Here is a 25716-nt window from a genome sequence, read left to right as displayed (position 1 = left end):
GGAGGGTGGTTATATAGAAGTTGAACAGGAGAGCAGATAGGCATGCGCCTTGCAGTACTCCAGTGTTATCCAAGCAAACAGCTGAGACAAATGGGGAGAGGAGGGTTATTTGTTTCCTGTTGCTGAGGAAGGAGTCGATCCACTTGAGAGCAGTGCTACGGATTCCAAGGGAGTGGAGGCGGTCAAGGAGGATTGAGTGGCTACCGTGTCAAAGGCTGCAGAGAGGTCGAGGAGAATTAGTGCAGCGCATCCTTCAGAGTCTGCAGTGACCTTAAGATCATCCCAGATCGAGGTCACAGTGGTTTCAGTTCCATGTCGTGGTCTGAAGCCTGATTGTGCGGTCGATGAGGTTGTTGGATTCTACAAAGGTGTTGAGCTGGACTATGCTGTTCTTCGGTCGATGAGTTTTGCAAGGAATCTGGTGTTCGAGATGGGTTTGTATTTTTTGGGGTCGAGGAATGACTTTTTAAGAAGAGGCTTGACATGCGCAATTTTGAAGTCATCAGGGAAAATGCCAGAGGTGAGGGAGTCAGTTAGTATGGTTCTTGCATGGTCTCCTGCACAGGTAGACAAGAATATTTATTTTAGGACACCAGCGGGGCAGGGGTCGATGGGGAACCCAGATGGTTTGCTAGCAGATAGTAGGTCAAAAACGTGTCTCTTGAGATGGGTTTGAAGGATTCGAAGGTGGGGGAGTTGGGGGTCGTGGGGAGGGGGAGTTGTTGGATTGGGTGGTTGTGGGAGGGGGAGAGGAGGGACAGTTGGTTATTAAGGGAGGTCGTATTGTCAAGAGCGGTGGTGTAGAAGTGTAGGGAGAGGGAGTCGCAGAGTGATTGAGAAGGGTGGATTAGGTAGAGGTGCAAGTGGGTTTGACAAATTCTGATATGATTCTGTGGAGTTATTTGCTGTGGTTGCCGCAGTTGAGAATTTGTTTGTTGTAATATGGTTTTTTGGCCTTTCGGATTTCAGCTTTGTAGTTACGATGGTGCAAGGCGAACATGGATCTACAGAGATCAGTTTTAGATGCTTGCCATTTGCGTTCCAGAGAGTTATTTTGTTTTTTGGCGTTCCTCAGGTGGGACATGAACCATTTGGGGAATGGTCCATTGCGAGAGGAAGTGGGGCGCGAGGGGGTGAGAGGAATTAGAGAGTCATTGAGCCAAGAGTCGATGGTTAAGGCTCTGTCTGAGGGGGAGGGTTGTTGTAGGGGATCTAAGAAGTAGGGCTTCGGCGAGGTCAGGAAAGATCTTCACTTTGTTCCAGCATTTGAGTAGTTGGGGGTCAGGGGGAGAGAATAGGGGGCTGTAGGGAGAGGGCAGAGGTAGGGGTGAAGATGGAGAAAGGGATGACATAGTGGTCGGTCCAGATGAGTGGTTTGGGGCGGCATATATTAATCAGGTCCTGGGTGCTGAAAATTGCATCAAGGGTGTGCCCCCTTGAGTGTGTTTGACCAGTAGTATGAAGGGAGAGATTAAGTGCATCAAGACTGTCGACCAGTGGATGGGTCATGGAGTTGGTGGGGATGTCCAACCAGATATTGAAGTCTCCAAGGAGTATGAGAGAGGGGTGATTTACTTGAATTGTGGCTACAGAATCACAGAGGTTGTTGGTGAAATGTCTGACGTAACTAGGGGGTCTGTAGATGAGTAGTAAGCTTTGGCAGAAAATCGGAGGTAGCGAAAGCTTAACTAGAAGGGATTCACATGAGGGAATACATGACTGAGATTCGACGAGTGAGACGGAGAAATGAGAATTGAAACGGACTGCCACTCCGCCTCCTGTGGAGGGTCTATTGTGGGGGATGAGCGAGTAGCAGAGGGGAAGGCTTCATGTGCAACAGGTGCAAAGTCGTCGGAGAACCAGGTTTCGGTGATAAAGACAATGTCGGGCTTGTCCGAGGACAGGAGGTTGAAGATGCTGTGTCTGTTTCTTGCTACGGAGCGGGCATTGAAAAGGATGCAGTTGATTTCGTGAGGGGATGTGGTCTTAGTGGAGGTCATCGGAGCGGGAGCATGATGAGCCTGGGGGATTGGAGGGGAGGAGGGCGAGGGAGGGACTTTCTGGGTCGCTGAGACAGGTGAGGTGGGTTATGGAGGGGTCAGGGTATTAGTGGATTGTGAGTGACAGGAGATGGGGTTATGTCGGTGGAGTCTGGGAAGAGTAGGCGGGCGGAGAAGGATATGTGAGGGGTGTGATTAGAGTCGAGGGGGGACGAATGAGTGGAGAGCTGGTCAGGGGGTGTGAAGGGGCATATGATGCTAGGAATTGGAGTGAGTCCGGAAGGAGTTGGGCGTTCTGGTGTGCAGGGGGAGAAGTCAAGAGAGAGGGGGTGGAAACAGGGTGAAGTTAGGGGAGAGTGCGAGGGGGTAGGAGAGGGAGAGATTGAGAAGACGGTTTGAGGGAGAAGTGTGAGGAGTAGAGTCGAGGGAGAGGACCAGTCTCGTTTTCTGCATTTCATGTATTCTGGTGCTATAGGGGTTTCAGAGGGGGAGGGAGATGAAGATACAATTCTTGCTAGGGTGAGACATGCTGCTTTCCGCGATGGGAAGGGATATGAAGGGGTTGGCTTGTTGACTGGGGTCGAGAAGCAGGTAAGAGGGGTAGAGGGGGGGTAAGGGAGAGGGAGGTGAGTTCTCCGATGGTTTAAGGTGGATGGGGTACGGGGGATTAGAAGGGAGGGAGGGATGTTCCTTGGAAGGTGCGAGGAAGGAGAGGAAGAGGTGGATTTGCACTGTTTGGAGCGCCAGAGGGCTCCCCTGGCTTGCATTTTCGATAGGGGGCATGGTGTCATGGCAAGGGGTGGGGGATCAGGGAGTTCTCAATAGGAGTCAGAGGGAGGATGGCAGTTGATGAGTTGGGGGGGTAAGGAGGTGGGGAATAGGCTTCTGAGGAGTGAGGTGATTGGCGCGCCAGAGTGCATCTCTGATTATATCAACATAGTCAATATGTAAATGCTAAAAAGGATAATTAGGTCGAGGAATTACTCCTCTTAACTGTTCGCAATATGTGCCCAGCAGTAAACTTTTGACATACGATGCAAGTTACTACATAAAAAGCAACGTGTTCTAACAGGTCCGGCACAAACCAATCCTCTGCAATGGTTGCTGCAAGGCTTTCCCTAGTGACACGCAGGGTAGTGTAGCTGTTCTAACGCCACCCTTAATAAGGCTACAGGCATCATCGGTTTACCAGTGCTGTCTTGTCGCCACAGTGCTTTGGAAGGGGATAAAGAACACCCCCTCTGCGTCCACAAATATTTCTCTTCTTGTGGAACTTCACCATGTACTTCCATCAATTGCGTCCTAGGTAAGTGATTAAAGCTTTCATTCACAACCATCATCACATCCATTTTTTCTTTCACATCAGGTGTATCAAAACTCATAATATCAGGTGAATATGCAACCCTTTTTGCCTCTTGGTCTGCGGTTTGGTTTCTGCGTGGAATAGTCTGTTCTCTTGGTGTGTGCTGCTCATTTAACTATTCTATGGCTACTGGGAGTTATGCTTTAATGTCTGTCCAATAGTGCAGCGTGTTGCACCGGAGTGCGGTCCGCTCGGAGATAGCCCCTCCTTTTCCAACGTGTTAGCCCTGCATGCCCGGTTGACGTCACGTAGGCGGAGTCACTGTACATGGTTACTTCCTAGTCTGAGTGATTATCGAGCGTGACAATAAGCGCCACTAATTCTGCAGCTTGTGCTAAAAGTGATATGGTAGTCTTACACTCATCATCACTTCAAATTCCCCAATGGCCTTGAGTTTTACCACACTGGCACCTGAATGCCTTTCTCCATCAGTTTGATCGATCCGTCAACAAAGAGACTCTCCACTGCTGCAAAAGCATTCTCCTTCACCTTCGAGATCTCGCCCTAGAATTCCTCTTAATTTGAACAATCCTGCAGATGTTCATCCTCTGCTAGTGGTTCGGCTACAAACGTGGCAGGATTCACTGTTTTACACCTAACTATTTTGATCGCTAGATTCGATATGACTACCTCATAAGCAGAAGCTCTTTGAGACGTCCGTGTACCTTTTGGTTTCTCTAAATCGGCAAACATTGCATGCTCAACAAATAGTCATGGAACACCCCATCACTATGCTTGCAGATTTATCGATCGTGAACGCGGCTGCAGCCAAAGATTGTTGGAAAAAGGGAAGTGACCTCTTATTACTGGGACCATGCATCACACTGTAATATGCTAGGGGTTTGTACCCCAATGTGGTTCTCTGTGTGAGTACTGCTGTCATGACTGTCCCATTCGTATGCAAAAATAAAAAGAACTCCTCAGAATAATTGGGAATTCCTAAAACTGGAGCTGTACAAATTGCCTTTTTAATTCATCAAATCCCTCCTCCATTCAATCTTTTCTTGATTCACCTGTGCCTTCTTCACAGCCTGCAATAAAGGTCTTGTGTACGAACTATAATCAAATACCCATGCTCTCACATAATTCCTAGGAACTGGTGGGTTTATTGGCAAATCAACATTGCTCAGGTCCATCTGCAGGACCCTATTAAATATTGATGGTGACTCACCGTACCCCTGAGGTAAATGTGTACTTTTCAGCTTCGTCTGACGAAACGTAAATGACGTAAGATCTTGGGAGTCCTTATGCAACCGGATTGAGAAAAACACATTTTTCAAGTCAATCACTGTAAAATATCACACCTCAACAGGAGTGTTAGGAAGAATTCTCTGTTTAGGCTGAATTTCCTAACCTAGTGAGTCCCCCAGCAGCTTTGCTGGATTTTGTGGGGTTTATTTTTTTCTCCTGCCAAGAGTGAGACTCTTTTACCCTCACTCTTGGACATGACTTGAGTGTTCTCTGTGACTTGCTATGTGCTTATGGGCTAAGGGGTAATTTTCCCCATAGGCCATCATTGGTTTTTGAATGTGTGTTACACAGCACCCTCAGTGCAGTAGCACAGGGGTGTCCTAGAGACCCCCAAACATAGACTCCACACCCTGGGACTGACTACTGTCTCCCTGGGTCTGTAAAGTTACCATTGACTTTACTAGTCTTAATTTAGGAACTTAACCAGTACAAACCATCTTACTGTGGAAGTACTGGTAGGGGCAATTAGATTGCCCCTGGGTCTGTTGTTGAGGGGGTACTGTCCCGTCCCCCCTCGCCGAGTTCTGGCTGGTGGCAGTGGATACCACGGAAATATTCCACCGGAATATTTCCCAATGGGATTTCCCATTGGTTTTTGATGCACCACTTTTTGGTGCAATGTTAAAGATACCGCCGGTTTATTTATTTAATATAAATTCACCGGTTGGGATTTTTTGCCGGAACTCGCCGCCAAAATGGCGTCTAGGTTCACTTCAGTAACCCTGAACCCGAGTCGAGCCTTTGTTCCACTTTTGGCGGGCTTCTGCACAGAAGCCCTCCAAAGTGGTGCCATTCTGTCTGGGTACCACAGGGGGTGTGGGAGGGGGTTTAGGCACCCTGGACCGAGTTGCCTTGCCAACTCAGGTCGCACTCTAGTGTGATTGGCCCAAGTGGTGAGCCACCCCGCTCACCACTTAGCATGTTTGAGTGACAGCTAGGCTGTATGAATGGGGGTTTGCTGCATAAAAGCAGGGTTTTTGGGACTGGTTCTTCAGAAGTCGCCACAGGACCTAAGAAGCCGAAGAGGGAGAAGCCGAGCCGACCTGCCAAGACGACACCACCGGTGAAGCCCTGCAGAATCGTCTCACCACTTTTCCCGACGACAGAGGAGATCTCCCGCCGGAGAGTCTTCTTCCCTTAACTGGTGGGGACAACCAGTTGCTGCCTTCTTTTCGCTGTCCCAAAGCATCTCGTGGCCGCCTTGCCTGTGCCAAGCACCCCGGCAACCGGGATACCACTTTTTACCTCAACCGCGAAAGAGGGGTAAAAATCCTTTGTGACCGGAGAACTCCACGGCTGGCCTCATCTCTGGTAGTGCAACGACCTGCAGCCTTCCTCCCCGTCGAGATCACCTCTTCCTCGGGACGACGCCGCCACTTGCACCCACTACCAGGAACGACTACCACCGATGGAGGAATCTTTCCACTTTTAAAGGTACTGTGTTCCGCCCGGCCTCCCTTGCCACCGATTGTACGGGGTAGATTTAGCCCTCGGCTCTCGAACCTGGGTAGGTCTGGGACACCCTAACTAAACTTTTCAGAACCATAGTAAAACCGTTTTCTACTCACCTGCAAAGACTTGTGACATTGTGTGATCTTGGGCACATTTTCGCCTGGCTCCCTCTAACGCGGGCCCCAAACTAATTCCCCTTGTTCCACCATTGACTGTCTTTGCTAACCTTATGTGAAAAGTGTTTTACCTGACTGCTCTCTTTATTTCTGCCTTTTCCCTCCCTTTTGGTAATACTTGTTGGAGTACCATCTAACGTTAAGCGCTCACCTCTGGTTGTAAATAAGTGGTGTTAACTTAGAATTGTCCAACAAACGATTAGGGATGTACATATGAGTAATAGTAACTGTGTTTGACTTTCTTACCTTTTCTAATGTGCTAGTGTAATTTATGAGTGTACCTTTAATAAATAAGTTTATACTTTTACACCTAGCTCTGGTCAGTGTTTGCTTGTGCTATTGTACCTCTGTACCTATTATGTATCCTCTGTATACTGCCTAACTCTTCTTGAGGGAAGTCTGACTGCTCAGCCACAGCTACCACAGTGAATCTGTGCGGTGCAGACTGCTACCAAGTGGGTTTACTGCCAACACCTGTAGTCTTAAATCTTTTGCAGTGGTCCCAGAGGGAACTGCACAGGTTTCTGCCTAACACTGGTGTACAGCGGTGGGATCTGTATTGAGTATACACTTTGGAGTACTTTTGAGATACCTTAGTGCAACTAACCACAAAGCTTAAGCACAAGAAAGAAAAAGTCATTTTTAACCTGTCTACTATGGAAAGTTATAGTCAAGAGTCCCTTGCTACAAAAACTGCTGATTGTCTAAGACTTCTCTGTAAGCATAAGAATCTCATGACTAAAGGAAAGAAAATAGAGCTAATAGAAAGGTTGTTAGAAAACCAAAGTCTGGAGGATGGTCCAGAGGAACCTATCACTCCAGCAAATGTAGAAAGCAGCAATGATCTTGATATGGAACAAAGTATTGATGATCTTGGGTCAGAACCAGAAGAGGAGGATGAAACTGTTGTAGATAGTCCCTCTAGGCCTCTGTCTGCTCTACCAGCTGTACCTACTGGACCTTTGCCAGGTCCCACATTTAGCCCTCAATACTTTGAACTGGAGAAAATGAAACTTGAATTAGAGTACAAGAAACGTAATGCTCAAACTGACAAAGAACTAAAGCTAAGGGAAATGGAGCTCAAGTATGAGCTAGAAATGAAGAAATTGTCTGTTGAGAATGCTTCTCTCTCTGGCTCCTCTAGAAGTTCCAGTCCTAAAAGACCCCGGATGCCTAAGGAATTGATTGGTATGTATGAGCCTAAGTTGGATGTGTTGGATTGGTTGTCTATGTTTGAGTATAATCATGGGCTCCAGAACATCACAGGTAATGAGTTACTCACCTGGTTGTTCTCTAGGCTTCCCCCTGTTGCAACTGATGTGGTAATGGAGTTGGGGGAGGAGGATAGGAAAGAGTATGAATGTGTGAAACTAGCTTTGATAGCTAGGTTTGGGAAGACCCCTTCCCAGTATCTTAAGAGGTTTAGGAGCCTCAAAAAGCATGATGGTACCCCTTGGGCTACCTGGGTGTGTGAAGGGTTGAAAAACTTAGAGGGATGGATTAAGGGTTACAAGGTGAACACTTATGAAGGAATGATAAATCTTGTAATAATGGAGTCAATTTATGATGCCTGCTCTCCTGAGCTCAGACAGCACTTGGCTGATTCACAGGAATTAGATCCTAGGAAACTAGCTAAGGCTGCTGACTTGTGGGTTGCCAACAGGGCTACTCACAAGGATTCTGGGGTAACTCAGAAGAAGGATGAGGGAAGACAGCCTAAGAAAGACTCCAAAGAGAATTCTAATAATCCTAATTCCAGAGAGGGCCCCAAACAAAACCATAAGGGTAAGCCACCTGGGAAACCACAGCAGAGTAGTATACCTTCTGGTGCTAAACCAGAAGGAGGTCAGAACAAGCCTCCATTCCAAAGGACCTTTGGGGCCTGTTATGTTTGTAAGGCTACTGACCATGTGAAAGGAGATCCCAGATGTAAGGGTAAACCTTCCGGGGTCCAACTTGTCTCCTTAGCCTTCGCTCCAGAGTTGGAAGTCACTATGGCAAGTGGAAACTTTCTACTACTGGCTGACGAACCCACTGGAGTCTCAGCCAGTGTTTCTTTAGTCTCTCTGGGGTTGTGGGAACAGCAGAATTTAGATGTATATAATTGTATCCCAGATAATACTAAAGAGTATTATAAAGACAGTGTCCACGTAAATGGTCAGGAGACTCCTGCCATCAGGGACACTGGGGCCAGCATAACTGTGGTGGTTGAATCATTTCTCAAGGCAGAGGATGTTGCTAAGGCACCCAAATGCCTCACCAAGTTAGCTGGAGGGCCTGTGCAGATGTGTCCCCAGTTACCAGTTCTCAACCAGTGTAATGATATGGCTGTGAAGATACCTGTCAGTATACAATGTGAAGTGCCAGGAAGAGTTCTGCTGGGAAATGACCTGAAAGCTCTTGGAGTTGTGTCACATACCCCCAGACCTCCTAGTAAAAGGTTACGGGAGCTCACCAAGTCTGCAAGAGAGAAAACCCTGCAAGGTTTATCTCAGGAGATGATGACAGAAATCACTCCCCTCCCACTGGAGCAACTTACTGCAGTAACTACCAGATCAGGAGCAAAGGGGCAACCCAAGACTCCTAGAAAAAAGCCTACAGCAAGCACTCCAGTGCTTCCAACAAGGACTTCCCCGAGGTTGTCCAAAGTTACACCTGTAACTCCACCTCCAGCTGAGGCTGAGAGGGAGGTACAACCCTGTTTGGTTGAACTAGACTCCGAAGAAGAGCTAGAAGGAGGTCCAGAACTTATTGGAGACCTGGACCCGGCTGACCATCCTGAGCTGCAGTCTTTACTGGCAGAAGGTAGACCCAGCAGGACAGCTTTCCGTAAGGGACAAAGAGAATGTCCAACTCTGGAGGGTCTCCGCCAGCAGGCGGCTTCTCAGGCTCTTGGGCAAGAGCCTGGGAAGTATAGGTTACACTGGGAAGATGGCCTCTTCTACAGTGAACCAACCGAATCTGAACCTGGAGCATACCAACGCCTGGTAGTGCCCCAAGAGAACAGACAACAGTTCTTGCAACTAGCCCACGAGATTCCTTTGGCTGGTCACTTGAGTTTCAAGAAGACCAAGGAAAGGCTCTCTCTCTACTTCTATTGGCGAAAAATGGGGGCTGAAGTAGATAGGTATTGCAGGAGCTGCCATACCTGCCAGACTTTTGGTAAGGTTGGTTCCATGAATGTGGCACCTTTAGTGCCTCTCCCAGTTGTGGGAGTCCCATTCGAGAGGGTAGGGATTGACATTGTTGGTCCCCTTGATCCCCCAACCTCCTCAGGCAACAGGTTTATCCTTGTTGTAGTAGACCATGCTACTAGGTACCCTGAGGCAATTCCTATGAGGACTGTTACGGCCCAGGCTGTGGCTAAGGCCCTCCTTGGTATCTTTACCAGGGTTGGGTTTCCTAAGGAGGTGATCTCTGACAGGGGGACACATTTTATGTCCAACTACATGAAAGCCATGTGGAAAACCTGCGGAGTTACCTACAAGTTCTCAACCGCCTACCACCCTCAGACAAACGGGTTGGTAGAAAGATTTAACAGAACCATGAAGAGCATGATAGGTGCCTTAGAAGAACCCCTTAAGAAGAAGTGGGACCTTCTACTGCCATGCCTTCTATTTGCTTATAGGGAAGTCCCTCAGGAGGGAGTAGGTTATTCTCCCTTTGAACTTCTCTATGGCCATCCCGTCAGAGGCCCCTTGGCCCTGATTAAGGAGGGGTTGGAGAGTGCTCCTTCCCCCAAGCCAGTCAGAGTGACTGACTATGTGATAGGTCTCCGAAGGAGAATGTCACACATGATGGCAGAAGCAAGTGATAACTTGTTAGCTGGCCAAGCTCTGATCAAACATTGGCATGATCAGAAGGCTAACATGGTTGAGTTTACTCAAGACCAGCTAGTTCTAGTTATGCTCCCAACAAGGCAGAGGGCCTTGCAAGACAAATGGATGGGACCCTTCAAGGTTGTGGGAAAACTTGGAGAGGTCAACTATCTGGTGGATCTGGGCAAACCCAGGGAAGCTCCCAGAGTCTTCCACACCAACCGCCTCAAAGCCTATGTCTCTAGACCAGAAGTAGGAGCATTGCTTCTAGCTTCATCGGAAGAGGAGGAGGAGAGTGACGCTCTACCTGACCTCCTGAGAGGCTTACCTTTGGACGAAAAGGTTGAAGGAGTTAATCTCTCTTCAGATCTGACCCCTGAGCAACAGGAGGAGTGCAAAGCGATGTTAAATCAGTTTGCCCCCCTGTTCTCACTTTCGCCAGGCTTGGCCCCTTGGGGACAACACGAGATACTCACTGGTGACTGTCTGCCAGTCAAAAGCAGAGGATATAGAATGTCAGAACATGTCAGAACCCACATCAAAGGTGAGGTCAAGAAGATGCTTGATCTCGGGGTAATAGAGCCCTCTACTAGTCCATGGTCTAGCCCAGTGGTGTTAGTACCAAAGGCAGGATCCAAAGAGTTGAGATTCTGTGTGGACTATAGAGCTCTTAATGCAGTCACCAAGACTGATGCCCACCCTTTGCCAAGGACAGATGAGTTGGTGGATAAACTTGGTGCAGCCAAGTACCTCAGCACACTGGACCTTACGTCAGGCTATTGGCAAATAGCCCTGACAGACCATGCCAAGGAGAAAACTGCATTTTCTACCCCAGTTGGCCTATACCAATTCAAGGTTATGCCTTTTGGACTAAAAAATGCACCTGCAACATTCCAAAGGATGGTGAACCAAGTTCTGGCTGGGATGGAGGACTTCTGCATGGCATACTTGGATGACATTGCAGTCTTCAGCCACTCCTGGGAAGAACATGTGACCCACTTAGGACATGTTTTGCAGGCTCTTGAGCAGGCCAATCTGACCATAAAGGCAAGCAAGTGCCAAATTGGTCAGAGTAAAGTGGTCTACCTTGGACATGAGGTAGGAGGTGGAGAAATAAGGCCTTTGCTCTGCAAGATTGAAGCTGTGCAAAATTGGACAACACCTACTACTCAGACCCAGGTGAGAGCCTTCTTAGGCCTCACTGGGTACTACAGGAATTTCATTGAGAACTATGGGACCATAGCTTATCCTCTGAATGTGATCTCCTCTCCAAAATTCCCTAAGAAGGTCAAATGGACTGAGGAATGCAATCAGGCCTTTGAAAACCTGAAGAAAGCTCTCTGCCAAGCTCCAGTACTCAGAGCTCCTGACTACCACCAAACTTTCATTGTACAAACTGATGCTTCCAATGTAGGTATAGGTGCAGTCCTTAGCCAACTGGATGGGAAGGGTAGGGAACACCCCATTTGCTTCATCAGTAGAAAACTGAAGGATCCTGAAACAAGGTGGGCAACAATCGAAAGAGAATGCTTTGCTATTGTGTGGGCACTGAAGAAATTTAGGCCATACTTGTATGGTTCTACTTTTGTCATTCAGACTGACCACCAACCCTTGAGATGGTTAATGCAAATGAAAGGGGAAAATCCAAAACTATTGAGATGGTCAATCTGCCTCCAAGGGTTTGATTTCACCATTGAGCACAGGTCAGGGTGTCACCATTAAAATGCTGATGGACTCTCTAGAATGTATGTCATCGACTAGAGGTATGAGGTTCATCCAGGAGTGGATTAAATCCTCCTGTCCTTTAGTCTGGGGGGGGCGAGTGTTAGGAAGAATTCTCTGTTTAGGCTGAATTTCCTAACCTAGTGAGTCCCCCAGCAGCTTTGCTGGATTTTGTGGGGTTTATTTTTTTCTCCTGCCAAGAGTGAGACTCTTTTTCCCTCACTCTTGGACATGACTTGAGAGTGTTCTCTGTGACTTGCTATGTGCTTATGGGCTAGGGGGTAATTTTCCCCATAGGCCATCATTGGTTTTTGAATGTGTGTTACACAGCACCCTCAGTGCAGTAGCACAGGGGTGTCTTAGAGACCCCCAAACATAGACTCCACACCCTGGGACTGACTACTGTCTCCCTGGGTCTGTAAAGTTACCATTGACTTTACTAGTCTTAACTTAGGAACTTAACCAGTACAAACCATCTTACTGTGGAAGTACTGGTAGGGGCAATTAGATTGCCCCTGGGTCTGTTGTCGAGGGGGTACTGTCCCGTCCCCCCTCGCCGAGTTCTGGCTGGTGGCAGTGGATACCACGGAAATATTCCACCGGAATATTTCCCAATGGGATTTCCCATTGGTTTTTGATGCACCACTTTTTGGTGCAATGTTAAAGATACCGCCGGTTTATTTATTTAATATAAATTCACCGGTTGGGATTTTTTGCCGGAACTCGCCGCCAAAATGGCGTCTAGGTTCACTTCAGTAACCCTGAACCCGAGTCGAGCCTTTGTTCCACTTTTGGCGGGCTTCTGCACAGAAGCCCTCCAAAGTGTTGCCATTCTGTCTGGGTACCACAGGGGGTGTGGGAGGGGGTTTAGGCACCCTGGACCGAGTTGCCTTGCCAACTCAGGTCGCACTCTAGTGTGATTGGCCCAAGTGGTGAGCCACCCCGCTCACCACTTAGCATGTTTGAGTGACAGCTAGGCTGTATGAATGGGGGTTTGCTGCATAAAAGCAGGGTTTTTGGGACTGGTTCTTGAGAAGTCGCCACAGGACCTAAGAAGCCGAAGAGGGAGAAGCCGAGCCGACCTGCCAAGACGAGACCACCGGTGAAGCCCTGCAGAATCGTCTCACCACTTTTCCCGACGACAGAGGAGATCTCCCGCCGGAGAGTCTTCTTCCCTTAACTGGTGGGGACAACCAGTTGCTGCCTTCTTTTCGCCGTCCCGAAGCATCTCGTGGCCGCCTTGCCTGTGCCAAGCACCCCGGCAACCGGGATACCACTTTTTACCTCAACCGCGAAAGAGGGGTAAAAATCCTTTGTGACCGGAGAACTCCACGGCTGGCCTCATCCCTGGTAGTGCAACGACCTGCAGCCTTCCTCCCCGTCGAGATCACCTCTTCCTCGGGACGACGCCGCGACTTGCACCCACTACCAGGAACGACTACCACCGCTGGAGGAATCTTTCCACTTTTAAAGGTACTGTGTTCCGCCCGGCCTCCCTTGCCACCGATTGTACGGGGTAGATTTAGCCCTCGGCTCTCGAACCTGGGTAGGTCTGGGACACCCTAACTAAACTTTTCAGAACCATAGTAAAACCGTTTTCTACTCACCTGCAAAGACTTGTGACATTGTGTGATCTTGGGCACATTTTCGCCTGGCTCCCTCTAACGCGGGCCCCGAACTAATTCCCCTTGTTCCACCATTGACTGTCTTTGCTAACCTTATGTGAAAAGTGTTTTACCTTACTGCTCTCTTTATTTCTGCCTTTTCCCTCCCTTTTGGTAATACTTGTTGGAGTACCATCTAACGTTAAGCGCTCACCTCTGGTTGGAAATAAGTGGTGTTAACTTAGAATTGTCCAACAAACGATTAGGGATGTACATATGAGTAATAGTAACTGTGTTTGACTTTCTTACCTTTTCTAATGTGCTAGTGTAATTTATGAGTGTACCTTTAATAAATAAGTTTATACTTTTACACCTAGCTCTGGTCAGTGTTTGCTTGTGCTATTGTACCTCTGTACCTATCATGTATCCTCTGTATACTGCCTAACTCTTCTTGAAGGAAGTCTGACTGCTCAGCCACAGCTACCACAGTGAATCTGTGCGGTGCAGACTGCTACCAAGTGGGTTTACTGCCAACACCTGTAGTCTTAAATCTTTTGCAGTGGTCCCAGAGGGAACTGCACAGGTTTCTGCCTAACAAGGAGTGCTAGATAATATCGATGGATTAGGAACTAGAGCAAACTCTGCTTCTACAATCTGCTTAATCGGCCTCATGTCCTGAATTAAATGCCACAAACCCCTCTTTGATTTTTTGATGGGGTACACTGCGGTATTGCATGGTGACTCTTACATCACTAAAATGCCTTGGTCCATCATAGCTGATATAGTCTTAAAAATACCCTCATCCGCCTCTCGACACAAGATACTACCTTGCTAGAGGCAAAATGGATCCTTGCTTCAGCTTAATCTTAACTTCTCCCACCCCCTTCAACAGGCCTACATCATCAGGGCCTGTAGTCCATAAGGAGATTGGTATCTTCTCCATGTCTTCTTCAAAGAATGAGGGATGTTTCCGCACTATCAAAATTCTCTGTGGGACCTCTCGTCTTTCAGTCCTGATCCAATATGTAATGCTCATTTCAAACACTACTTGGTCATCTGACGGGTCATCATCTCTAAACATATCCTCGACAGTGACGTCAGTCAATCTATAACCATCCCCAATAGCAATTACTGTTCTCTATGGCCTACCATGATCCCAACCTTTGAGCATGGTCAACTCACCTTGCACTACAGCTGCCTGTAATTCCAGGGGAAAGACCTGTCCCCCCCCCCTCCCCTCTTCGTCTGTGGGTATCTGTGGCCTGAACAGAAATTCATCAGGTTTTCTCATAATCTTACCCAGTAAACCAGTTAGCCATGTTAACAAAATGTGCACCCCATAGTGAAAAGTCTCAGGCTCCAATGGCATCCCTCGCAAAGCTACTTGCCCTGTAAATGCCATAATGAATTCACTTACATTTAAATACTGTATTCCTGGTGTTGAACACACTACGCCTTCATCAGTGAAAGAAATCGTCATATTTAACTTTGTCATTAAATCTCGACCCAGTATGCTAACTGTCTGTCTTGAACACAATAATGGGACAGACATATCACATGCTATAGAGACTGGCAATTTCTCAGTAAAAGGAACTCTACTTGTAGCTCCAGAGAACCCTTGAGCATTCATGGCATTACTCGATAACGAAAATGTTCCCTCTCATATACATGAGCGAGTTGCCCCTGTGTCTAGTAAAAAAGAAAAGGCTTTGCCTCCTGTAGTGATGTTAACCCTTGGTTCCTCTTGAAGATTGTGCATTACTGGTAGTACTGAACACATCGTCACCCTGTGAGCTGTCCTGTTGTGGGTACGTACTTATTCCCGCACCTGTAAAAGGATTCCCACCCTCAATGGTGACACCTCCTATTCTCGGGTTCAATAACTGCCCTGTTTGCACTCTGTAGCTGCATAGGTGCGTGCTATGACTACCCTTGCAGCGTATTCAATGGTGTTTGCTGTGATTGCAAAGCCTGCTGTGTTCGCGGTGCTTGCGTCTGATACTGTCTGATATTGGGCAAACTGGGCTATATGCTGGAGGATAAGCTGTTCGCTCTCCCCTCTTGAGAATTGCCCATTCTGTACAGACCCTTGGCTCCCACATGTTCGCGCTATGTGCCCTGCCATTCCACAAGTCCAACATACAGGAGGGAGTCTCCTAACTTGTCCTCCCTCATTGCCGTGGTTGTCATTATGTACATTTTGAAAACCACATTGGTTATTTTGAAAGCCTCCCTGATTATTCTGAAAGCCTCCTTTCCTGCGGAAGCCTGTCCCGCTGCCTCTCGACACAAACCCGTTTCCTCCTTGATCAGACTGCCGTTCGTTATTCACCTGTGGCATACCTGTCGCTTGCTGTGATCCTGGCCCTTCTCTACTAGTCTGCATCGCCCCTTCTACAGCATACTTTGCCAATTTCTTCTGCACTAGCTTGGCTTCCTCGATCTTCCTAGTATCCTGTTAATTCTGATTTTTCTCTTGCAACAATCGGCAATGGTGCGCTATGGTCGACTGTATTTCCGGCCATGGCTTTGCCTCCATACCCACCAGCTTCTTGAGCTGTCTCTGTACTTGGTCTGGCAACCCCTGACATAGTATATGATAGAATACCGGTATAGATTTTCCCCACGGCTCGTGCGTTTCCAAAGACCACTGCTCTTGGAAATTCTGAATGTAAGCAAGCGGATCCTCCCCTTCCTGTATCTTGCGTGCCATTATAGCTCCCATATTCGACATATCCATATACTGTACTCTACAGTTATTAAACGGTACGCCATTGAGCGCTGTGTTCTGGGCGGTAACACTCGAATATCCTGCTCTCGTCCAAATATCGTCAACCCTCTCCTCAAGGGTAGCAGCTAGGAGACCCTTAATGTCCCCTATAGCTAATGTGTTTCCTCCTGTCATTTTCTTGAATTCATAAATCCATTATCCGTCGCCCGAACTTAAACTCGGGAGCTTACACCTTAGATTATCCTTATCCATCTGGGGCCACTGGATATACTGTGGTCTGGTCCCTTCTTTGTATAACAAAGGAAACTGAAATCCCAAAATCACATTCGGCTTCAATCGTCTGCCTATCCATAGTAGGGACAATGGTTCCTGACCGCCTTCTTCCTGGCAGCGATCTTAATCTGCTTACGCATGGTGGCGACTTCCCCCTCTCGCTATGGGATCGCCCCTTCGATCGTTTTGTGCATGCCATAGGCTCTGGCGTCCTTTCTTTAGGTAAGTCTAGATCCGACCATCTAACTTCCTTGTCTGCCTGAAAACATCCTCGGGACCGCATGCATCGGCTCCCTCCTCCCCACGGAAGGTTTCTCTGTCTTCGTCTTACATTGTCCCCAACTCGTATGTTTGTTTATTTGTATTGCGCACTGTTAGGCAGAAACCTGTGCAGTTCCCTTAGGGACCACTGCAAAAGATTTAAGACTACAGGTGTTGGCAGTAAACCCACTTGGTAGCAGTCTGCACCACCCAGATTTACCTGGTAGCTGTGGCTGAGCAGTCAGACTTCCCTCAAGAAGAGTTAGGCAGTATGCAAAGTATACTCAATAGGCACTCGGATACAATAATACAAGCAAACACTGACCAGAGCTTTGGTATCAAAGTATATAATTATTTATTTAAAAACACACAGCACTCTTATTGTAAAATATTCTAAACAGTTACTATTGTAATATACACACCCCTTTTTTTCCTATCAGATAAATCACAGTAAGACACCACTTATTTTCATACAGAGGTGAGTGCTTAACTAGATTGCACTCTGATAAGTTTGTGAGAAAGGGAGGGAAAAAGACAGAATATGGAAAGGTACACCACTCTAAGATTCAGGAACACTGTTAGCAAGGCAGAAGAGCAAAACGTCACTGGTGAGCCAAAGTTCAAAGGCTGGGCCCCCTCTTAGAGAGAGCAGAGCACAAATGCGCCCAAGATCACACAGTTACACTAGGCTTAGAAAGTCTTGCAGAGGGTTCAGCAAAGCATTTAGAGTGGCTTAGAAAAGTTTAGCCAAGGTGTCCCAGGCTAACCCAGGTTCGAAAGCCGGGGGCTAAATCTACCCCGTACAGTCGGTAGCAAGGGAAACCAGGCGGGACACGGTACCTTAAGTGGGAAGGATCCTTCAGCGGTGGCATTTGTTCCTGGTAGTGGGTGCAAGTTGCGTTGTCGTCCAGGGGAGGAGAAGATCTCGACTTGGAGGAAAGATGAAGGTCGTTGCACTACCAGGGAAGAAACCAGCTGTGGAGTTTTCCTGTTAAAGGTGGTACCTTTGTTTCGCGGTCGTGGTAAAAGGTGGTATCCTGGTTGCCGGGGTGCTTGGCACAGGCAAGGCGGCCACGAGGTACGTCGGGAAGGCGAAAAGACGGTGAAACTGGTTATCCCCACCAGTCAAAGGAAGAAGACTCTCTGGCGTGAGATCTCCTCTGTCGTTGGGAAAAGTGGTGAGGCAGTCCAGCAGGGCTCCATCGGTGGTGGTGTCATGGCAGGTCGGCTCAGCTTCTCCCTCGTCGGATTCTTGGGTCCTGTGGCGACTTCTGAAGTTCGAGTCCCCAAAGCCCTGCTTTTATGCAGCAAACCCCCCATTCACTCAGCCTAGCTGTCACTCAAACATGCTAAGTGGTGAGCCGGCCGGCTCACCACTTGGGCCAATCAGGACGGAGTGCGACTTGCGTTGCCTAGGCAACTCAGTCCAGGGTGCCTAAATTCCCCTCCACCCCTCCTAAGTACCCCAAACACAGTGGCACCACTTTGGAGGGCTTCTGTGGAGAAGCCCGCCAAAAAGTGGAACAAAGGGCTCGACTTGGGTTGGAGTCACAGAAGAGAACACAAACGCCATTTTAGAAAAAAGTTTTGGCAAACAATACCAACCGGAGAATTAATATTAATTAAATAAACCAGCGGTATGTTCGAGGCTACCGTAAATAATTAAATAAAGATAGTAGCCTAAAACAATGGGAAATCCCATAGGAAAATATTTGCGGTTGAATATAAAAAGTAGTATCCACTGCCACCAGTCAAAACTCGATCAGGGGGGACGGAGATGTGCCTCCGCGACTAACAGACCCCGGGGCAATTGAATTGCCCCAGCCAGTACATCCACAATATGATGGTTTGTACTGGTTCTGTTCAGAATTTACGACTAGTAAAGTCAATGGTGACTTTACATGCCCTGGGAGACAGTAGTCAGTCCCAGGGTATGGAGTCTATACTGGGGGGTCACTATGACACCCCTGTGTCACTGCACTGAGGGTGCTGTGTAACAAATATCACAAAAACACATGAAGCCCTATGGAGTAAAAGACCCCATAACCCATTAAACACATCTAGATTCAAAGAAACACACCCAAATCATGTCCGAGAGTGAGGGTAAAAGAGTCTCACTCTTGGCAGGAGAAAAAAAGAAACCCCAAAAATCCAGCAAAGCAGCTGGGGGACTCACTAGGTTAGGAAATTCAGCCTAAACAGAGAATTCTCCCTAACCCGCACCAGACCCGGGGGTATCAAGGCACGGCAGTTACAGGAAGATGCACAACTGTCCTCTCTCTCATCCCTATTCGGAGTCAGCTTGTCCAAAGACAACGCTTGATGCTCTAGACTAAACAGGCTCCTCCCTCCCCACCCCCCTTGCCCGGGAAATCTCAAATCAATCATTTTTCCCTTTATTTTTCAATTCTGCTTTTGTTCTCATCGCTTGATAAGCCTTTCCGATTCCATCTCTGATGTCTCCTACTTCAAAATCCTCCTCTAGATTTACTCTTGAGGGCCCTGGCATCAGTTGTTTCTTTATTATTTGATGGTCGATATTTGATGGTCGAGACAACTGCCATCCTAGTTATAGGGCAAAGTAGGAGTTTTTCAAAACACCACGAAGTTAATAAAGGTTTTACAAATTGTATCTTTTGTGTCAGTGTCATACTTGTGATACCATGCCAACCCTACAAGCTGTATTAAAATTAGTTTGAAAATGATTAATTCTTCCCGAGATACAATTGGTATTTAAACAATTAAGTACATTTTAGTGTCCATTAAACCTTGAAATATCAATGTGGTAAAATAGTAAAGCAAAAGCGGGCTAAGCTGTTTTATAAGGCAAATTGTGTTTAACTTCGGCTATTTTGTACAGGAACATTGCAATGTTCATTTTATACTTTCCTTTCTTTTAATGTATCTTTCTTTAAATATACAACACTCATAAAGACCTACAATAAATAAAAAATGGATTGAATGAAATATGGATTTTTTAAATAAAGGCTTTGTTGAAAGTATTTCCTATTTAACACATTTTATGAAACCTTTTTATAGGATGTGAAACAGGAATTGGTGAGACTGGTGAGAGCTGCAGGATTTACATCCCCCAAATCATCTCATGAAGCACAAAATGGACGCCATGACAATGGGGGCAGAAAGCCTTTGTCTCCTCAAGAAGTCTCCCTCCTGAAAGCGGTGCTCACGGCGGGCCTTTACGATAGTGTCGGAAAGATCATCTGTACAAAATCTGTCGATCTCACAGAAAAGATACCATGCATTGCAGAAACTGCTCAAGGCAAGGCTCATGTCCACCCGTCATCTGTGAACCGAGATCTGCAGGTCTACGGCTGGCTGCTCTACCAGGAGAAGGTGAGGACCTTTACAAAGGAAATCAGGCATGTGTTGCATGTAGTAATTCACAGGCTGCTTTTGAAATCTGTAAATTGACGTTTCTGGCAAATTAGCACTACCAAGCCAGCCTAGCCTGCTGTTAAAATGTATTTCCAAAATCAATCCTGGGGGTGTAATATGGGTGGACAACCTATCATGGTGAACATGAAACACACTCAAGTCTAGCAAAACCTAATGAAGGTTGGGTAGCGTTGGGGAGAATTCTCAGAAATGTGCTAATTCCTCTCTACCTTAAAGACTCCCAGTAACTTTGCTGGATTTTGAGGACTTGAATTTTTAACCTGGAGAGAGTGAGAGCCTTTTTTCCCACTCTCTCATGTATTTTAATGTGATTTTGAACTCCCAAGGTTTAAATACCTTCTCTTGGATAAACTACTTTTTCCAAGAGCAGTGAAGTGAAATTGACTTTAGCTACATTTTGTAACTTTTTTTAGATGCCAGCACACACTATCTTACAATCGGGTGCTGGAGGGGTTACTTAGTATCCCCTTTGTCTAGTTTCTCATGTAACATTTTTATGTTACCCTTTCTACAATTAATGGCTGGTGGCAGTGGTTTACCTTTTACTACCATTGTGTGTTTTTACTGCGGGCTGCAATCAAAGCTGCAGTAAGGCTCCCATGGGTGCTCATGTCAAAATGGCCTCAGTCATCTTTCCTTGATATTTCATTGTGGAAAGGTCCTTCTTGAGATTTACTCTGCGTGCCAAACCAGGTTTTGTCCCTTTGTTTGTTTTGTCTTTGATGGGATTCACTAGTGAAGCCTGCCTCTGGCTCCAGGGTGTCTGGCAGGGGCAGGAAGCGAGGGAGGTGCCCAAAACTCCTTGTGCTTAGTCTCCTAAATGTACTCTTAGGTGATTGGCCGGTTGGCCGTCCGGCATGGACAGCCACCCTGCTGGGTGACTGACAGCTAGGCTGGAATGAATGAAAGAAAACTGCATAAAAGACGAGGCTTTTTGGCTTGGAAGGCAGTCTACCACTGGACGAAGGACGAAGGAATCCAAAGAAGAACTTGAGGAGGGCGCCTGCTGCAACTCGTTGGTTTGCCCGGTGAAGCCCTTCTGCTGTGCTGAAACTCCAATTTCGTTTCGACTAGAGAAGCCCTGCAAGAACGACTTCTCCCCTTGAGTTGGTGGGACCAATCAACTCATAAGCCACCTGACATCCTCTCAAAGCTCCACTGCAGTCGCTGCTGGAACCGAATAGCCAGGGAGAGGGACACCAGATTGTGTGTGTTGCTTTTAAGCTGGCCAAGAGCTCCAGGAAGATCCTCCAGACTCCCAGGAAGCAGGACCGACCGAGCCTGAGCCACCTCAATAGAGTGCTGGACCCCAGATGCAAGGAAAGCCCATCTCGACAGCCAAGAACCACAGTGTTGCTATTTGCGGGGAGGTGAAAGACCGAAGTGCCACTTATTTGAAGATTAAAGGTTGCGGCCAGTGTCCATTCCAATTGCAGTGCAGGAGTCCCCAGAAGTCCTCCCTCTTGTCCCAAGGACCGAGGCCCAGGAACACCAGGATCTGCAGAGCTGCACAGGAACAGAAGCCATCTGCTGCACCTTTCTTCAACTTAAAGGTACTGTACAATCTAAGAGAACGTACCGCTTGTTGTGTAACCTCACTTATCCTTGTTGGAGACTTGTCTTGGTTACATCTGTAGAGTTGCTAACAGCTTCTTTACCTCACAAGCCTAATCAGCGTGTGGCCCTACTTTGATTTCTTCTTGCCACCAAGACTTATAAAACACTGTGCAGGACTTTTTTACTTACCTGCAAGAAGTGCTTCGGTTCACCTTAACTTTTGCAAACTTAACATTGGCTGGCCTGGCTCCCTGAATGACTCTTCTCTCCACTGCTTAGGTGTCCAGGAAGGGTTAACTGACTTTGCATTGGGGGGTTATTTTGAAAGTACGTAACTGCTTAAGAATAGTTGTGTGGGGGCGTGGCCAACTGCGCGATGAGGAGGATGTAGGTCTTAGTCGCTCCTGCCGCAGAAAATCCTGGAAAACCGTCTGTCACCAACATCTGCTGGGGGTACATATTACCCTTACAGGCTACGGAACTCATAGTGCCCACCTAGTCCGAGGAGCGGGAGAAATCGGCCGCCAGGAACGGAGCACTGCCAGGGTGAAATTTGGCACAGGACCGTCTGGCGCACTACCAAGATGGCCGCCTGGGCGTAGCAACCCTGCGCTTGGTGCCAACTGGGTGGAGCAGCGCCGTTTCAGCCATCGCTGGGCTCCTTCTGAGACCCATGGGAGGAGACGTCTCTGCCGCCCGGGGGCTCCTTCGTGTGGCTGCTGGCCGGCGACCCCGGGCGAGGGTGTGAACGAGTGGACCCGCCTCCTCTCCTACGGATCTGGTGCGACTGCCGCCTGACAAGTGGGACTCTGTCCGAGGCAGATCGGCTGAACTGGGGTTGAGCCGCCCTGGACCCGCAAAAGGTGTGAGACGATCTCGCCCACACAGAGGAAGCGGAGGCGCTGCTCCGAGGGTGGGTGCCCTTGACGATCCGTGGGCCCCCCCTCCCCTGGCGACACGAACTGCCTCTGGTTGGTGGCCTACTAACCTCACTACTTCCAGGTGGGGCTCCCGAGAGGTGCTGGGGGCGAGCGTCAAGCAGGGACACAACGCGAGTGGCTCCCTCCCCTTCGGTCTCCGCCGACCCCGGTTTGAAGCTACACCAGACATGGAGGGACCAGAGCGCCACTGCTGTGCAAAAGGACTTGGAGATCAGCGGTGCCTCGGAGTATGCAAACGGCAGCGGAGACCCACGTCAATGCTCCTCCGTAGCCCCACTCTCGTGGGAGACCCGCTTTTGTTCCACCTAACCTGAGGCGCTACACACACCGGGCTTTTAGCCAAAAATAACTGTACCACCTTCGCTAGTGGCCTGACAATCGGCTAGTGGCCTGACAATCGGCGCCGGGGCAACGGCAAACACGGAAGTGTTTTAACAGAGGGAGGCAGCATAACCCTACAAAGTACAGCGCTCAGGCTGTGAGGTGGTGAATCACCGGGTGGGCCCCGGAGGCGCTGTGGGGAGGACGGCAGAAAAGCCCAGGCCCCAGCGCGATCGCTGCTTCTTGGGCACAACACACTATATAACCTACTGGCTCAAAACACTGAGATGCCCCCACAGACCACCAGGGATTGAACTCCAATAGAGCACACGCCAGTGCAATGAATGGACCTTGCCCTCCGATTGCGCCACCTTTCTCCCTGCTGCGGCACATGTATACGCTGGAGCCGTAACCACACGAGCCAGGCCGGGTAGCTAACCGTGATCCAGGCCGAGTAACGCCCAAGTGCCCAGACACAGTGGACACACTCCATCGACAGCGCGCTGACTCACTGAGAAAACGTCTAGCGCCTCTACGATCGGAGGAGGCGAGAAGCAGGACCGGCACGGCTGCAATAAGAGGTCAACCTCCCTGGTCTCCCAACACGCGGCTGCGAGGCGGCTGATCCACCTAACACGCACCGGGACCCCTGACGGGTGTACAGCCATAGGACCATGACTGCCGGGCCAAGTGGCGACCATGGGTAAAGAAAAGACGAGGAAGCCCACTATACAGAATAGGATTGAACAATATACGGTGCCCTCGTCACAGCAGGCTGATCTCTCACCGCAGCACTCCGAGGATACAGATGCCACGCAGATGCTTTCCCTCAAAGATGTCATGGCCGCCATTGCGGACTCCCGCTCATCCATGGAGCAGAAGATAGACCGTATTGGCCTAGATGTCTCCCCCTTCAGACATGACCTGCAGAAACTGTCAGCATGCACTGGGGAGGCAGAACAGCGTATCTCGACTGCGGAAGACGGCCTACACAATGTGCAACAACAACTTAGCAGAGTCATGGCCACGCTCAAGACTCTGGAGGCTAGGGTGGAGGAGGGCGAGGGAAGGTCCAGGCGGAACAATGTCCGCATACTGGGCATACCTGAAAAAGAGGAGGGGCCCTGCATGGAGCTTTTTCTGGAACAACTAATAACAGATCTGTTTGACCTGCAATCCTTCTCAAAATTTTGCTTGTGCCTGCAGGTAGGCCATTGCCCGGCGCTCCTCCACGCACTGTCATAGCGAGGTTCCTGAACTACCGGTATCGGGACGCACTCCTACAACTTGCAAGATCCAAGGGCACGGTTACCTTCAATGGGTCCAGAGTGGCCTTTTTTCCCGATTACACGAAGGAAGTACAGAAGGCGAGGCAATCCTTCGGGAAACTTAAGAAGCAACTGCATACTCTGGGAGTCAAATACGGCCTACTCTTCCCTGCACAATTGAACATCTATCATAAAGGCACAACGGTCCACTTTGACGATCCCAGTGATGCGTGGTGATGGGCAGAGCACCACATTGAAGGGGACTGGTCCACACCTGAGGCAGCAGGAATAGAAATCCTAGACCACCACCGGACCAGCGTCACAGACCGGACCAACCACGGCTGGTGGATCCACCAATCAATGGAGGGGACGAACTCCCGCCTTGACTTCTGTCGAGGGCTTAATCTCCTGGAGGGCATACAACCACCTTATGGACAATATTGCAGTTGGCCTTGGTGGCCACCAGAGGCGACTCACATACCTATAATGCGGTAAGCGGAGGATTGCCACCCTCCCCTTTTGGGTGTTTAAAGGGGAGAAACAGCCCCCCCCCCGCTAACTTTTGTTCAGCTGACGCTCTACCTTTTTTGATTTTCAGCAATGTTTGGGCGACAGGTACTTCGTGTTGGGGAGGAGTATAGGGTGGGGGTGGGAAGGGTTTATTGGGAAGATTTTGTTTGTTACCCCAGGATCAGCCTTCCCCAGTACTTATCAAGGGAGGGTATGGTTCCTGGCCAGTTGGGACCGCACCACGCACAAGCAGCACTTCAACCATCAATCTTTGTCTATCTTGCACCGTGCACCACGCGCGCTGTCTGCCTGCCCTTCCGACAATCCTGCTAGATGCCATCCTACCAATCTCAATTGTCCATGACCACGTGCCCCAAATCCCTTAGAGTCCTCACCTGGAATGTGAAAGGGTTGGGCTCCACGATTAAAAGGCGCCTGGTTAAGCAACTACTCTCCAGACACTCCCCCGATGTGGCCCTGCTTACTGAAACGCACCTTGCCAGGACACAGTGCAAATTCTTTCTTCGAACTAACTATAGGACCGCGTGCCATGCAGGATACTCCATGGGGTCCAGAGGCACTCTCATCCTTATACACAAACGCCTCCCTTTTGCCTTGCAGGAACTAGAACAGGACCCTCGGGGATGCTATGTGATGGCGCTGGGGACACTTTGGGGGGAAACATATGCGTTAGTCTCGATCTACTCCCCACCTGGACTGGGGCAAGAACTTCTCGATGATCTGACCACCCTTATGGGCAAACACCAGCCTGATAAGTGATCCCTGGGTGGCGATTTTAACAATGTCATGTGTAACACCCTGGACTGCTCCCACCTTAGACAACGTAACCCGCACCTTCCCACGAAGCTATCCAACTTTGTGTCTGCCCTGGGTCTCTGTGATGCATGGCGGGAACTGCACCTGGGGACCAGGGGCTACTCGTTTCACCCCGGGGCACACGCCTCCCTCTCCAGGCTTGATTACCTATTCGTACCCCACACTGATCTCTTCAGAATACTTTCAGTGGATCTGCTCCCCAGGGGAATTCCGG

The 25716-nt window shown here is 48.7% G+C and overlaps 1 protein-coding gene across 1 annotated transcript in view; it reads left to right on the top strand.

The window, feature by feature from the left end:
* The window catches only part of DHX29 (DExH-box helicase 29), a 1426484-nt gene that overhangs the window by 1259544 nt on the left and 141224 nt on the right, over positions 1 to 25716 (top strand). The window contains exon 24 of the mRNA XM_069627279.1: positions 19691 to 20005. Within this exon, the coding sequence (XP_069483380.1) occupies positions 19691 to 20005 (315 nt within the window). The remainder of the gene's footprint in view (positions 1 to 19690; positions 20006 to 25716) is intronic.

The sequence above is a fragment of the Ambystoma mexicanum genome, chromosome 6p, assembly GCF_040938575.1.
Source record: "Ambystoma mexicanum isolate Mex_15411 chromosome 6p, UKY_AmexF1_1, whole genome shotgun sequence".
NCBI lineage: Eukaryota > Metazoa > Chordata > Amphibia > Caudata > Ambystomatidae > Ambystoma > Ambystoma mexicanum.
Note: the sequence above shows the minus strand (reverse complement) of the source record. Positions and strands in the feature narration are given on the sequence as shown.